Source organism: Pristis pectinata, chromosome 5 (assembly GCF_009764475.1).
Source record: "Pristis pectinata isolate sPriPec2 chromosome 5, sPriPec2.1.pri, whole genome shotgun sequence".
In the NCBI taxonomy this organism is placed as follows: domain Eukaryota; kingdom Metazoa; phylum Chordata; class Chondrichthyes; order Rhinopristiformes; family Pristidae; genus Pristis; species Pristis pectinata.
In genome coordinates, this window is record NC_067409.1 from 31,132,528 (window position 1) to 31,147,275 (window position 14,748).

A 14,748-nucleotide genomic window follows, 5' to 3' on the forward strand; every position below is an offset into this window, starting at 1 on the left:
GTGACAGGATGATGTTCCATCACATTTGATGCTCTTCGTTTCTGATTGGAAATATCGATTTCCCAATGTGCCAATCAAAACTTTCCCAAATTGCTGATCCACTGGGATAGGAGTAGTCCTTCTGGATAATGGCAATGCAGACCCTCAAACAGTTCCCAAAGCAGTATCAAACTTTTGCTGTGATGCAAAAATGTTGGTGAAGTATCTCTACATGTTCATCTTTTTAACAACTGGGAACTAAGCAAAGTGACGGAGACAGAGAGACCCGGAGAGTGTAAAAGAAAGGTGGTAAATGGACCCTTAGTATTCCTCAGATGAATTATACTGATTCACATACCATTACTCAAATGACAAAAGATAGAACTACAAGCATGCGGCCCTTTATTTCATTGCTTCTTGACAAGGCTAGAGTTTGCAGTTCACCACAATGCTGTATTTTACAATATAATATGTTTTACAAATAACAAAACTATGTACAAAAAAAACCTCTGGATGTGCAAACATGCCCCATCTTATAGATCACATATACCCATCTGTTTCTTAAAATATATCTTATAATAAAAAGACATGCAAATAAACAAACTTTGGTACTAGAGTGAGAACTATAAGCATCCCTGCAGATTTATAAGCAGATATTGTGTATAACTTCATATACACACAAAACATATAGGTTTGCCAGTTTTACAAGTCTCTTAATGTAGGTTAACATTTTTTTAATAAGTAACTGCAACTAGCATTCACTTTCATGAAACTAGGCAAAAAAATTAGTTTCAAAACAATTGTATAACTATATCTTAAGGACTATTAAATGGAAGTACAAACAAAGTTTGCAGCAATTAAAAAGAATAGTTAGCTTTACATGAAAACTGATGCAAAATAGGAAACAGCATTTCATCCATCACTCCAAAAAAAGCAATACTTATATTTTTATTATTGAGAGAATGGCAGTACAACACAGATAGTATATCTACAACATTACACCAGTCTTGCACTCATCCAAACAAAGTATTTGATCGGCATTATCACATCCCTTTTTCATCATCATGTGAAGCATTTTTATTTATAAGAACTCCCAATAGTGGAAATGGAGCCTTAATTGGGAGTATTGATTACTTCTTGCTTTAATGAAATATGTAGCTAGTTATGGTCAACAAAAATGCAACATATTGTCTCCTTAAGCTACAAGTAGCTGTCTGTGACTTAACATTATTAGCTGCAGGTAAAATCCATTTGCTAGGATTAAGAAACAAGCATTAAATAAAGCATTTATGTCATATTCTTACTATAGCAGTCTAATAACAAATATACTGAATAAGTTTAATTCAGTGCAAACTGTGTGTGCAGTTGCCTTGTCACTGTTTCGCCTTTGACTCTGTTACAGTTCCCCAGCTTTCCCCCACCCCCACCCTCCTATTGTGATGTTTTGGTATGGAATAATTTATGCCTTAGCTTTAATATCAGTATCCCAGTGTCCGTTATTCAAACTTTACAACAGTTAAAGCAATGCCAACTGCACAATGTGAAAATATACTCTGAATACAAAACAATGTGCTTGAAAAAAAAATGTTGCCAGCAGGTGAATGTCTTTGCTACTATATTCATTATACCTCAACACCCAATCTTTTATTATACCACCTGATTCTGAATCTGCTCAACTAAAATAATTATTTACAGGAGAAACACTGCAAGTTACTTCACATTTCCATTGAAACCACACAAGGAATTCAGTGTTCGCAGGTTTACAACAATCTGTTAATTCTGGCTACGCTGAATGCAACTATGTGAGGAACTTTACAAAATCATAATGAAATGAAAAGCATTCTACTGTAACTTTTTGAAAAAAAAGTTAAAGATGGAAGGGTTCCAACATGCCTCTATGCCGTTTCTTTGACGGTGGATTTGCTGGGGTTGATGTTCTGTTGCTTGTAGCTTGCAAAACTAGCAGTATGGATTGTCCGGATACTCTTCGCCCCTTGAGTCAGTGAGGTCGGAGAAACCGGGGATGGGCAAGAGGATGAGGAAGATGAAGAGGGTCTGCCATTTGGAAAAGAAAGAGGCTGTCCTCTGCCCATTATGGCAGGGCTATGAGCATGAAGCTTAAGCGAGCCATTAGAGGTAGAAGGAATATGGGACACAGATGGAACTTGGGCATTACGCCCTGAAGTTGGAGCGAGGGAATTAGCAGTGGATAAGGGATGTTTACTGGAAGTACTGGGATGGTTAGTGCTTTCATTGCTAGAACCAGACACAGAGCTACTTTTCCCAGAGCCAGGAGAAAGGGCCGGGATCTTAGAAGCAGGTAAAGTAGGGGAGGTAGCCTTAGTCTCCCCACCAGGTTTCTTAGCACTTCCATTAGCCTGCAAACAAAGACGGCAGGAGATAAAGTTTGTCAGAGAGCCACCAACATTTTAGCCATGGGACCTGCCAGAACAGTCCCAGGCGGACAAAAGAATTAACAGTGCAGAACCTTATTATCCTGGTGAGCCTTGCAGGAGTTTAACGGACCTGGTAAATCCCACAACATATAAATGTGGAAAGAAAGAAAATAAAACAGTATGATTATTGAGATTATTAGAACCATGCATTTCTACTATTAGAACGCAAGCTTGGAAAATAAACTAACTAGTCACTCATATTACAATCCATTCAGTAGACATACATTATTATGGTAGTTAGTTAAGATATATTGGTTAAATCTGGTTATTTTAGCCATTCCAATCACACACTATAAATCCTGACGGAAAATTAATGGGAAACAAATCAATAGTAAGTTGCTTGTTAATGGGTTTACTGCACAAGAGGATACAGATGTTCAACGAGTGGTTACTGACAGAGAAATGGGAAAATATTCAAAGAGTATTACAGCAAAGACACAGGATATTTCACAGTTCATCAGCAATTACAAGCTGATACCAGGTCCGGTTCATAAATTAACTGAATAATTAAAATCAGATATTGTAACATTGACATTTAATTAAGAAGAAAACTTTAAGATTCACAAATATTTTAATTTCCTTCTTAATTTTCTGGACAGAGTTCTAGAACAAAACTACCTGTCGGAACTGTCGCTGGGCGTCCTGGAGCTTCTGTTTCGTCACCTTTTCTGTATTTCCTTGTTGCTGCCGTAATTTTGATCCCACAGAGACAGGCATTCTGCTGGCAGGGGACATCAGACTTGAACCCTACAAGAAAACCAAATTATTGCACTTAAAACAAAGTATAGAATACCCTTACTGCTGCAAACGTATCTGAATCACAAGGTAGATGAGCAAATCTCCAGAAGATCAGAAAAGAAATAGCCTCCTTGTGGATCACCATTACCCTAAACATTACAGAAATCCATTTACCTTTACATGCACAGGGAACAGAAATGTGGTCCCCATTTCAACCAGATTCAAGCTTGATTAGAAGTGCATAGGTGGAAAATAAAAGTTATTTTATAAGCAGCTTACATTACCTGAAGATCAAACACCCAGTTAGACCAAAGCATCATTACAGTTTCAATTAACAAAGGTCAAATCAGCTTTCAGATTAATAAACATTAGCTTTGCCCAACACCAATGTCCACCAAACCATTAACCAGTTACGCTTCAGGTGTTAGAAACCAGAAAGAGGAACCACTTCACCCACATGTAGCAGATTAAAAAAAAATACAACAGGACACCTGCTGTTCACTTGATTTTGTGGAGATTTTTGGAAGGAGAGGTGGTTTGGTCTTGGTGGTATGAGTTGCCTTTGCAGTGGAATGCAATAGGTAATCAGTAGATTTGGATTCATCCCATGATACAGGCCCTTGAGATAATTCACTGATGTTTGAAGGGCACATTGTGTACTTTTCCTCTGCCATCTTTGGGCTCATTTCACTAATAGTTGTTTCTAACTGTTTGATGGTTTGCTCAAGACTATTCAAGGTCTTGTAAGTATTTTTTCGAATCTGGTCAGTTCTAGATGGATTAGATGCCACATCAGTGCAGCTAAGTTGCCTTGGTTCTGGGGCTTCATCTTTGCTTTTCGACTGCTCAATTTCAAATCTTTTAGCTTCCTTATGCTGTTTCACTGTTCCATCGAGTTCTTCTTCATCCTCATAAACAACGACCTGCAAGGTTTTCTTCCCAGTCTTTGTGCCTGTTTTAATAGCTTGGGTCAGAGCTGCAAACTGCTTCTTTGGGAATTTGAATTTAAACTTTTTCTTGTTGTCTGCCTTATTGGCAAATGGGCCCCCTTCTACACAATCTGATTTTGGGTCCTCACCTTCTATTGCACCAGATTTACTTTCTTTTGGTTCACTGACTTCAGCGGAACCAAGGTGTAACAGGCCATTAGTTTTATCGCACACCAAACTGGGTACTGAATCCATGGGAGGAGAAATGCTTTTCAATTGCACTTCATCACTAATCTTTGTGGGTTCTTCTAATGTTTCTGCAAGGTTGGATGTTTCAGATTCTTCGTTCTCTTCTTCTATTTTTTCTTCAGCCATTATCTTTTCTAACTCTTCATCACATTCTTCAAACACTGTTGACAATCTTTTGTACGCCGATCGGATGTCCATTGGCTCATCAAAGATAATAATTACTGGTTTTCTATCCATAAAAAGTACTGAGTCTTCCTGACCAGCCTCCTGATAACTATCTTGATGTGCTGTCATTTCTTGATTTGCATCTACGTTCACAGTCTGGATGGATTCCCCTTTCTTATTCACAATTTCATTAACCTCCCCACTGGACAGTGCCTGGACCTCAGTGTTTGTGATCATGAATGCAATGTTGTCACTCGTTGGGGACTCTTCACCAGAGGAGCTTGAAGATTCAACATCATCCAAATATTTAATGGTAACATTTCTGAGGGGCTTCTGTCTCAATACCACCTGCTGGCTATAGTTTTCTTTCTGTGTACTCATGTCTGCTGTTGGCATTTCCCATTCAAACGGTTCACATTTGTTAGCAAATGAGTCATGCTGGTCTAGAACTTTAGTGGACTGTAGTAGAGGTATCGCTATACTTGTTTTCTTCAGCTTGGGGTGAAGACTCTGACCAACAACCTCCTCAGATATGGAAATACTTGTACACACTGACTTGTCCGCTCCATGCGCTGAATCAAAATCCTGCAGCCCATTTTTTGTATCAATCTTCACAATTAATTCATCAGTTTTTATTGCTGGCATAAGCTCTTTCACTAGAGTGACATCTTCCTTATTTTCAACAGATTGAATGGCAACCCACGCCTGATCGAGCACAGATTTCTCTTCTTCATCTAAATATTTTGTCGTTTTCTTCTGTAGTGATGAAGGCAAAGGATTCTCATTCTGTGGTTGAAGCTCCATTTGAGTAAGTGCTGGTTGATTATGGAATACAAACACGTTGGAGGCCATTGTAGTATCACAAGAAACCTGCAAAAAAAAAGAAAATCTACAAATAAAAAAATATTCTGCAATGCAATTTCTTTGAATCAAAAATACCTTTTAATAATAAGATATTAATAATTTGTAACAGAAAGTAGCTCTCAGATGCCACCATTTTAGATTACTCACCATTTTAGAATCCAACACAGCCTTGTATTCATTCTCTGTGCATATAACCTGTTCGCCAAAAGTGTCTGGTCTCTGCTAGGATAGTTGATTATGACAAGTTATTGCACAACAAATGCTCTGGAAATCAGGAATTGTATTTAAGCAGAGCAGCTTAACCATAAAGCATTTAAAGTCTGCAACATACATTGCAGTCACCTTTTTGCAGTGCAGTTTATCACAGGCATAATGCACTATGCAACTAAAAATATTCCAAGTCAGTCAACAAAAATATTAGCATGGAGTTTTACTACCTTAAATACATCATATTAAACATTCACAAAGTAAAAACTGACCGCACAAAACAGCAGCAAAACTCCACAAATTATTCCAAGATTGAATAGCATGAGTCACAGATTGGTGCTTGTCAGTCACCGAATATCAAATTCCAAACAGCCCTTAGCATCAGATCTCGAAAGAAACACTGGCAGCACCAAGGCTAGTCACCAATAGCCAAAGCTCCAAAACAAAAAGGACGACAGTAACACCCTAGGTTTTCAACAAGCAAGCCCAAATAAGCTAATACAAGTAAAGAAATATTAAAGGAGCAGGAATGCCTTTGAAGAAATTTGATTCACACCATACACAGCAACCAAGTATTGATTCAAACTTGAGACTGAAGGACATCTGTGATTTCAGTGTTTATAAAGTTTTCAGTCATCCACGTTGTTTGAAATCTTTTGTTTATTGCTGGAATACTAGCTTTTTATCCCCCAATTCAAATTACCTGTTACCAGAAATCCAGACACAAATCAGCAATAGTAATTTGAATGGAATGTACTGCAACAAAAATGAATAAAGTCTGGCTGATAGGCACAGAAATCTTTCATTCTAACTTCTATAGGGACATGGCGGTTACTGAAGCCAATCTAAGTATCAATCCAATGTCTGCACGTGAGGATTTTTGTTACTACTTGTGGCAGCAAAAATTAAAATACTGCTTCAGCTTATGTTCTACTTGAAAGCTGCTCAAAAGTGAAAACACAGATGTTTAAAAATAGATTGCAAATGCAAAAGAAACTGCATTGCAATCAAAGAACTCAGCAACTCCCATTATATGAATCAATTGTGAAATAAAGTCAGGATTGTTTTTAAAGTAAAAGTAGACTTCAGAAAAGAGTATGACATTGAATTTGTAATACCACTTAAATGCATGCTGGTCAATCCAGTAGCATCAAACAGATTCAGATAATAGGGGCTGTGCTGGATTAGTGACCGTGATTCTTGCAATTTATAAAACAAGGAAATTAGAAACTTTAAAGCTCAACTTAAATGTTTTCTTTCCAACTGAGAGTAAAAGCAATCACAGAAGTCAAATGAAGGATCAGTTTGACAGAAAAGTCTAAAAATTTGCATTTTGTTTAAATTATTATACCATTGCAAATAGGGTGTATAGATTTTACACTGTGGTTTATCTACTGATTCATTCAACTAATTTGATATTTTGCTTATGGACCTTATGTCAGGTCAGTAAGTGTTTTGCCATCTTTGGTAGCTGTCTGGGACTCTCTTGATTTACTGCATGAAATGATCATCATTGTCATTAATATGCACTGTTAATGTAGAACTCCTCAACTTTGTTACCCATGGCCCAATGATTCTTGGACCAGCATTTAGTGTTGCAGAATATAAACTATGCACATTGAAGTATAAAACCAGTTTTCATGCATTTTTTGTCAACAGTCAAACCCACATTAAATGCACACTAGTCCCCTTAATTTTTATCAACACAAAATATATTTCCATATAAACATAATCAATACAGAGCTTGGATTAAACAAGTAAGGAAGCAGAGCGAAGTTAAAGAACTGAAATTAAAGTGAGATGTTCTGCTGCTAAGGAGTGGGGCCGTGGACACAGATCACTCCATCAGCCAAGAAAACAAAGTTTTTTTTTACAATATAATATCATAAAAACTTTCTATTCTGTCTAGATTCAAGCAAAATCACGTGAAAAGCTTCAGCGAGTTAACAGCCTAAGGATTTATTTCAAACGCACAGTAATATTGAGCTAAAATTCTGAGACATTAGAAACCAAATCTTAGGACCAGCAGTAGCTTGTGCCACTGAATTCCATGCTTGCGGTTAGGTTGTTTTTCACCAAGTAAATCAAAAGGAAGACTGAGGTAGTTCTCAGCACTGACTACCTTTTGATTTTACAGAGCTAGGAGGATTTTACATGCAACCAAGAAGTGGTCAGCACCAGCAACCAAAGTGTCTTGAACAACCACAATGATTTTATAATTTTTTTAATGAAATCATCAATTTTGGAACTATCCATAAGTTACACAAAACAGTATTTGCTTTTACATAACATATAATCTTTTAATGTAAATTGATGTGGTTTATAAAGTGTATGTACTGATGGTTAATATATTTGTGAAGTTTTTTCAAGCATGACACCACTTTGTACTTAAGCAAATGTTGCGTTTTGTGATCAGATTCTGTACTTTAGCAGAACCAGGTTATCAATCCTCAAAAAAAAAAGGTTTGAAAAGATCCAAATTTTCAACGTATTACCTTTTCCTTGGTTTATTGTTTTTCACTAAGCTAATGGGAATTATGGTAGAGGGCTGGAAAAACTTTGTTATATGATGAAATTTTACAATATGTTAATTATCATTTATGTGCAAATAAAATAGATTACCATCTGCTGGCAATACCATCTTGCAAGTTTAAAAATGTATTGATCTGTATCAAATCAAATAAATAGCAGATATCATCGAAGAAAAGACTTCAAAATTACACTGTTTTTTTAAAGGGAAAAACTTCTGAAATATTTTCTTGTTTGACATTTTTGTCAGATTGATTTCTGTTTACTTTAAAGGAGGTATTTAATTGAATGTGAAAATACCTTGTCTTCCCAGTTACTCAATTATAATGTCATTATTCAATCAGATGAGACACACAGTATACATCAAAGCCTTCCAATTTTTAACAATATGTTCTATTTTATGAACATAAATGCATTATTCATGGTTCTTTCTTCTATTCATAAGGATGGGTCAATGAAGGAACTAAATGCTAAATCTTGCTCAGTAATGCTGGACAATTGGTGGATCTGGCAATTACTTACATGTTCTATTTGCATTAATGCACAGTGAAGTTCCTTTCCAATTAAAAGTGGGAGTCAGAAAGAAATATAGTGGGATGACAGTGGCCTTGCAATCACATAGTAAAGTAAGCTACGTATTGTTCATTAATCAGAGTGATGCTGACTGAAAGGGGGGAAAAGAATCACAGAAAGGTGGGGGGAAGGGCAGGAAAGGGGCTTGATTGGATTGCCAGCCAAAGGACCCACAATGGGCCAAGTCACCAGCTCACATGCTGTATCATTCCATGGCACTGTTGTGTTACTGCCCAGCCTTCAAAACCTTGACGACGCAGTACTTAATCCAATTCAATGAATAGAATTTTAAATTACATTTATAAGAAGGAATCTGTCTCCCTACAGATCAATAGCTGAAGAAGTTAATGTCAGGTAAAGGCTACATGGCAACTGATCATTTGTATGTGCAGAATCACTGTAGAAATGGTATAAGACACTTTGGCCACAACTCACACCAGATTCACAGAGCTTTCAGAATATAGGCTTCAGCAGGGTTAGTATTGAAGTAGGAAAGAGTAGAGCACAGCAAGCTCATATTCTGATGCCATACATGTTACCTTCTTTTCTTTAGGGGGTGATAAGGTTGTGGACCTTACATCTCTGGCTTGTAATTCAACTTTCGGATGTTCAACAACTGTTTTGGAACTTACATCCATAAGTGAACATTTCTGGAAAGCCTGAGAGATTAAAGTACAGGATGTTAGCCAAAGATACATCACCCACATATCACCTTACACAGAGTCTGGGGATTTAGTTAATACAGCTAAACCAGAAAATCAGAGGGCATAGGGAGTCCAACCCTTGCTGTTAGAGATCATCAAAAGTACATTATATTCAACAGTTACATCATTAAAGCGGTAATAAAATATCCTACTTCAACAAGCTACTCAACTTTATCACTGACCTACTCTTTGAAAAAAATTGCATGCAAACTGTACGCCAACAAGTTCTGTTGACAATTCTGTTTACTTGTCCAAGTACAAATCCACTGGTTCACCGGATGACTTCCCCACCTCTCAATTAGAAAGCAGTGTGTTCAAATCCGACTTGAGCATAAAAACCACACTGCATTCAAAGGAAGCTTCTCCATGGTGTCTTGACCAAGATTTATCCTTGAACCAGCAGCAGTAAAGAAGATTACATATCATTATCGGATAACTGTACAGGGAGCTCGCTGTCCACAATTTCACTGGATTTCCTGCAATACTACACGGCGGCACTTCAAGTACTTCATTGGCCCTGTGGCACTTTGACATGTCCTGAAGTCATGAAAGCCATGTAAATTCAAGTCTTTTTTTATGCCACAGATCAGGTTTAATTCACAGCAGACAATGACAATTCACAGATTTGTTGGAATTCCACTGATGTTACAAAAATATTCAAAGGTTTGCTAATTGTAAATATGCTGCTTTTATTGTGATCATAGAACAAAGCATTCTCAAATTCTAGTAGGAGAGAAATACCAATCAGATGACACTTCTAACAGATTTGTATATGAATTAAATTCTCAAACAAAACATATTGAACTTCATTTTTTGATAAGGTAAATGTTAATTCCATTGATCGTTAAAATCAAACTGTAAACATGTACAGAATGAAGACTTGTCATCAGCTTCACAGAGTTTTTTTTTAATTAAGTGCAACATCTCATTCTGGTGGTCAGTAAAACTTAATCTGAACCAGATCTGGTTAATCCATTAAATTTAATGTTTTATATCCAATGCCCACTTTATAAAAGTACCACAATGAAATCCTATAACAAATTGCTAGAATATTTATTGATTACAAAAAAAATTCCCCATTATTCTAAAATAGAACACCATCTGATTCAGTGACCAGCACCTTATCACAGTAAAAGCTGTACTCTTTGGTATTTTATAATCCAGCCAAACTAAGTAACCAACATTTTAGAGGATGTGACCAGGTACATGGATGAGCAGTGCCAGGGGAGCAGCCATGCCGAGGGAGTAACTGGGCTGAGGGTGGCAGGGCTGTGGGTGGGCAGAGCCGAGGGAGCGACCAGCATGTTTGATTAATCTCCACCTCTCAAGTCTGGCATGTGCTGAGTAACAGCTTTGGAAAGAATAACTGTACTTTGGAAAGAATTTATTGTCAAGTATTAAGACTAGATAACATTTCAGCATTAGTAGCCGTAACTGATAACTAAACATCTAACCTTTGCAACCTTGGCTCACTCACAAGAATGCAGAACACTTGTGAATTCAACAAATTTCCCAATAGACCACATGCTATTAACACCTCACACTGCAAACACAGCAGGGTAGGGTACTGGAGTGCTCTGCTCACATTAATCATTGCCTGGAGGCCTAAATTTCTTGTATTTCCTCCTGTGCTCAATTCAGTGCAACCTCCCGCAGTGCAGCAGAAAGAAATAGTCTGAAAAATCTCAGAATTAACTGAACAAACCTGACAAAAAACACCACACACTTTTTTTGGAAACAAAGACAAACAAGAAAACTACTGCTGCAGAAAACGGTATTAACATGGGCTCAACAACTAAACAGATCCATTTCTTCTGCTGTTGTGACATAGAGAAAAATGTGAACTATGTGGATTGTATCCAATGACAGGCTTGAGAGAGTGTGGCCTCTCATTAACTTTGGGACCTCAATCAGGGTGTGTAAACTTAACCATTCGGGCATTAACCTTTATCAAAGTTGTCTGGCTAAAACATTTCAACAATAATCAAAACTTATGTCTAAAATTTTAACTTTGTGAGATGGTAGATTGTTCTGGATAGAAGATTTTTATGTGAAAGAATGTGCTCATCCATAAAGATGCAAATATTCAGAATCAGAATAAGGTTTATCACTGACTTATATATCCTGAAATTTTGAAAAAAAAATTGTCCCAACATTATTAAGTGGACTGCTGTGTAGAAAATGCATACGATACAATCTGGCAAAACCTTGAATAAAGTGTGTGATCACACAATAAGCTGATAAGGAAAATTGCACAGTGCTGCAGAGAGGCTCCTCCAGGGGTTTGACCTCGGAGTGCCACAGTGCTGCAGAGAGGCTCCTCCAGGGGTTTGACCTCGGAGTGCCATGGGTCAAACTCGATCCAGCCCACTTCCTGTGCTTACCCCCTCGCACTGCACACCCCTCCCCCACCTTCCCAACTATTAATGGAGCCACACTTTTTGCTGGCCCAGAGGTCCAATTGCCCCTGAGGCCTCACTGCTGTTACCTTCCTGTGAAATGCAACAGTCCACGAGCAGCCATCAGGCAGAGATTCCTAAGGCCCCATCCATGGAGAAAGCTTTCTGCTGTCAAAGACCCCTGATGTTCAGAGACATTTTAAAACATTGAATGGACATAGATAATCAAATAAAACTATTACAAATAAATAATGAATGTGCTCAAAACATAAGTGATATAAATCACTTAAAAATATAATTAAAATAAAAAATAACAACCTTTACAACCAAGGTTGCTAATCTCATTCAGACGAAAGGGGCCATGCTACATATAAAAGTCTGGTACATCTGTGCTCTGGCCCCGGACTCAGCGCCATGTCCAGTGGCACAGTAGGGGCACAGATGTGTTGACCTTTGAACTCCAGCTGCCCTCCCCCTTTCAGCCAGTAGCCTCATTGCATCCTAATGCAGCACTGGAAAAGGGAATGAAGGTTTCGTGCACACACTGGCCTGTCTTGCTTTGACTACCTCAGTCTCACTGACACTTTCCGCCAAAATTATCATGGAAAGGGTTTTATTTTCGAGATTTACTTTCAGCTGGAACACAGGCTAATGCTTTGCTCCACCTCCAAACTGTAAGAAGTCACTCAGTAATACCGTCATCTTTTCTTCCCCATTTTGAATGACAGCAGGCATTATCATAAATACCATTTTGCCCTCATATGTTGAACTAATTTCTGATATTCAGATGTCATTGAGCTGTGACCCTTCTGTTCCTCCAGTTCAGAAGACATCCCGAGTCCCACTTAGGAAAGACTGGAAAGGCAACTGAATGGCCAGGTCTTGTGCATTGTCCAGAGCTCTTCCCAAATCAGTGCTCAGACTTGGCTCTCCGAGGTAAAAAAACCTTTATCCATTCATTGCCATCAACCTGAAGAGATTCTAGTGGAAATCCTAATCCTGTCTACCTGCAGAAATCAGATCACTGTACCTGGACTTGAATTTATTTTTTCAATTTGCGCCTCCCCAAAATTTAATTGAGTGAAAAATTCATGTAGATTGCTTCCAATAGGGCAGTTTGAAATAGTGCAGCCTTCCCCAAACCAGGTCTCTTATAACTTGCCTCAAAAGTTCACAATCAAACTTTAAATCTTAAAATTATGTTTTGACAGAAGCAGGATGAAACAACTGGCTGAGGCATGAATCAAAGTGCTCCACTTCACTGATCAGCAGCGACATTTTCAGCTGCAAGTAGAATTCTGGAAAATATGATGGTGATTTTGCAGGCTTTACTGAATTCTGCATCAGTTGATTTGTCCATAGTTCTTTTGGGCTGCCCCTGATGCATTCGCTGTGAAATAAAACTGATTTTCGTGAAGTCACCAATAAACATATCACTTAAGGGGTTAAGGCGAAAACACCCAAATCTTAGAATGCCCTACTGATTAATTTCAGTGTTCCTCCTCTCCATGTAACCCACCAGCAAAATTCAGGCACCTATAGTTTTTAGAGAGCTCCTTTTGTACATCCAGGGTGGATATAACTGTTTAAATGGAATAAAGGAGTCTTTTTGATGACATATTAGACAGTGTTTCAGATTGAGGATGAACATATTAGCATTTGACACCATAATTTTGCTAGTGTCCCCACTGATACATTAGGAGTGTGACATCTCAAATTACGGCATAGAATTTAACAGATTGGAGAGAAGATAGGAAACAGACAAATAATCAAACTTCAAGTGTGAGGCTATTTAATCTCAAATAAATCTGTGGCATTTGCTGATTTATTTATTGGTGGGCTGGGTGGGGAGGAGAAACACTGAAATTAATCAGTAGTAATCTTTGGGGTGTTTCAGCCTTGAACTTTTAAGTGACATGATTATCGGTGACTTGTGTAGCAGTTAGCATAACGCTATTACAGCACCAGCAACCCGGGTTCAATTCCCGCCACTGTCTGTAGGGAGTTTGTACATTCTCCCCGTGTCTGCGTGGGTTTCCTCCGGGTGCTCCGGTTTCCTCCCACATTCCAAAGACGTATATGTTAGGAAGTTGTGGGCATGCTATGTTGGCGCCGGAAGCATGGCGACACTTGTGGGCTGCCCCCAGAACACTCTATGCAAAAAGATGTATTTCATTGTGTGTTTCAATGTACATGTGACTAATAAAGAAATCTTACCTTATTTCACAACAACTGCAACAGGCAGCCCAAAATAACTATGGACAAATAGGCTGATGCAGAATTCAGTAAAGCCTGCAAAATCACCATCATATTTTCCAGAATTCTACTTCTTTGCTGATCTATAGACTTCATTGTAGATGCTCCAGTTTTCTTCTCAGCAGCTGACTTTCATTTTCAGTAATAAGGTCATTGATAATCACGTCACTTAAATGGTCAGGTCAGAAACACCCCGAAAATTAGAATGCACCACTAATTAATTTCAGTGCTCCTCCCTCCCACCCTCCCCACTAATAAATTAATCAGCAAATGTCTCAGAATTATTTTTGATTGGGTAGCCTCATACTTGATGTTTGATTTTTTTTTGTCAATTTTTTAGTTTCAGTTCAATTTGTTGGTTTCTAACCGTAATGTGAGATATTACATGTTGGCATATCAGTGGGGATACCAGTCACATTGCAGACACAAATGCTAATGTGCTGACATTTAACTTAAAAATCGCTCCCACAAGTCCTGCATAGATTATGCTGCTCAGTCCAACAATTTATATTTTTTCGCTTGTGATGAAATAATATAACAAGATATACTTCTATACATGCTCCATCTGATGATCTTAATTAAAACTTTACACCAAGTGATATTAGAAACATGTAGCTTGTCGTCACTTGATATTTGTGCCATATATAGAAACAAGCAGCAATATGCTAATGAAATGTTACTGGGTCATTAACTCAACCAT

General features: G+C 37.9%; 1 protein-coding gene across 16 annotated transcripts in view; it reads right to left on the reverse strand.

The window, feature by feature from the left end:
* Positions 1-358: 358 nt before the first annotated feature.
* Positions 359-14,748, reverse strand: part of si:ch211-285f17.1 (sickle tail protein) — a 500,571-nt gene continuing 486,181 nt past the window's right edge. For 11 of the 16 annotated variants that reach the window (XM_052017057.1, XM_052017061.1, XM_052017059.1 and 8 more), the window contains 5 exons: positions 9,229-9,348; positions 5,528-5,602; positions 3,665-5,386; positions 3,054-3,182; positions 359-2,357 (listed from right to left, as the gene is read on the reverse strand). In XM_052017057.1, coding sequence (XP_051873017.1) covers positions 1,875-2,357; positions 3,054-3,182; positions 3,665-5,386; positions 5,528-5,602; positions 9,229-9,348 — 2,529 coding nt within the window. In that variant the 3' untranslated portion in view covers positions 359-1,874. Of the gene's footprint in view, positions 2,506-3,053; positions 3,183-3,664; positions 5,387-5,527; positions 5,603-9,228; positions 9,349-14,748 lie in introns of all 16 variants that reach the window. The other 5 variants (XM_052017058.1, XM_052017066.1, XM_052017071.1 and 2 more) reach the window with 5 other exon arrangements.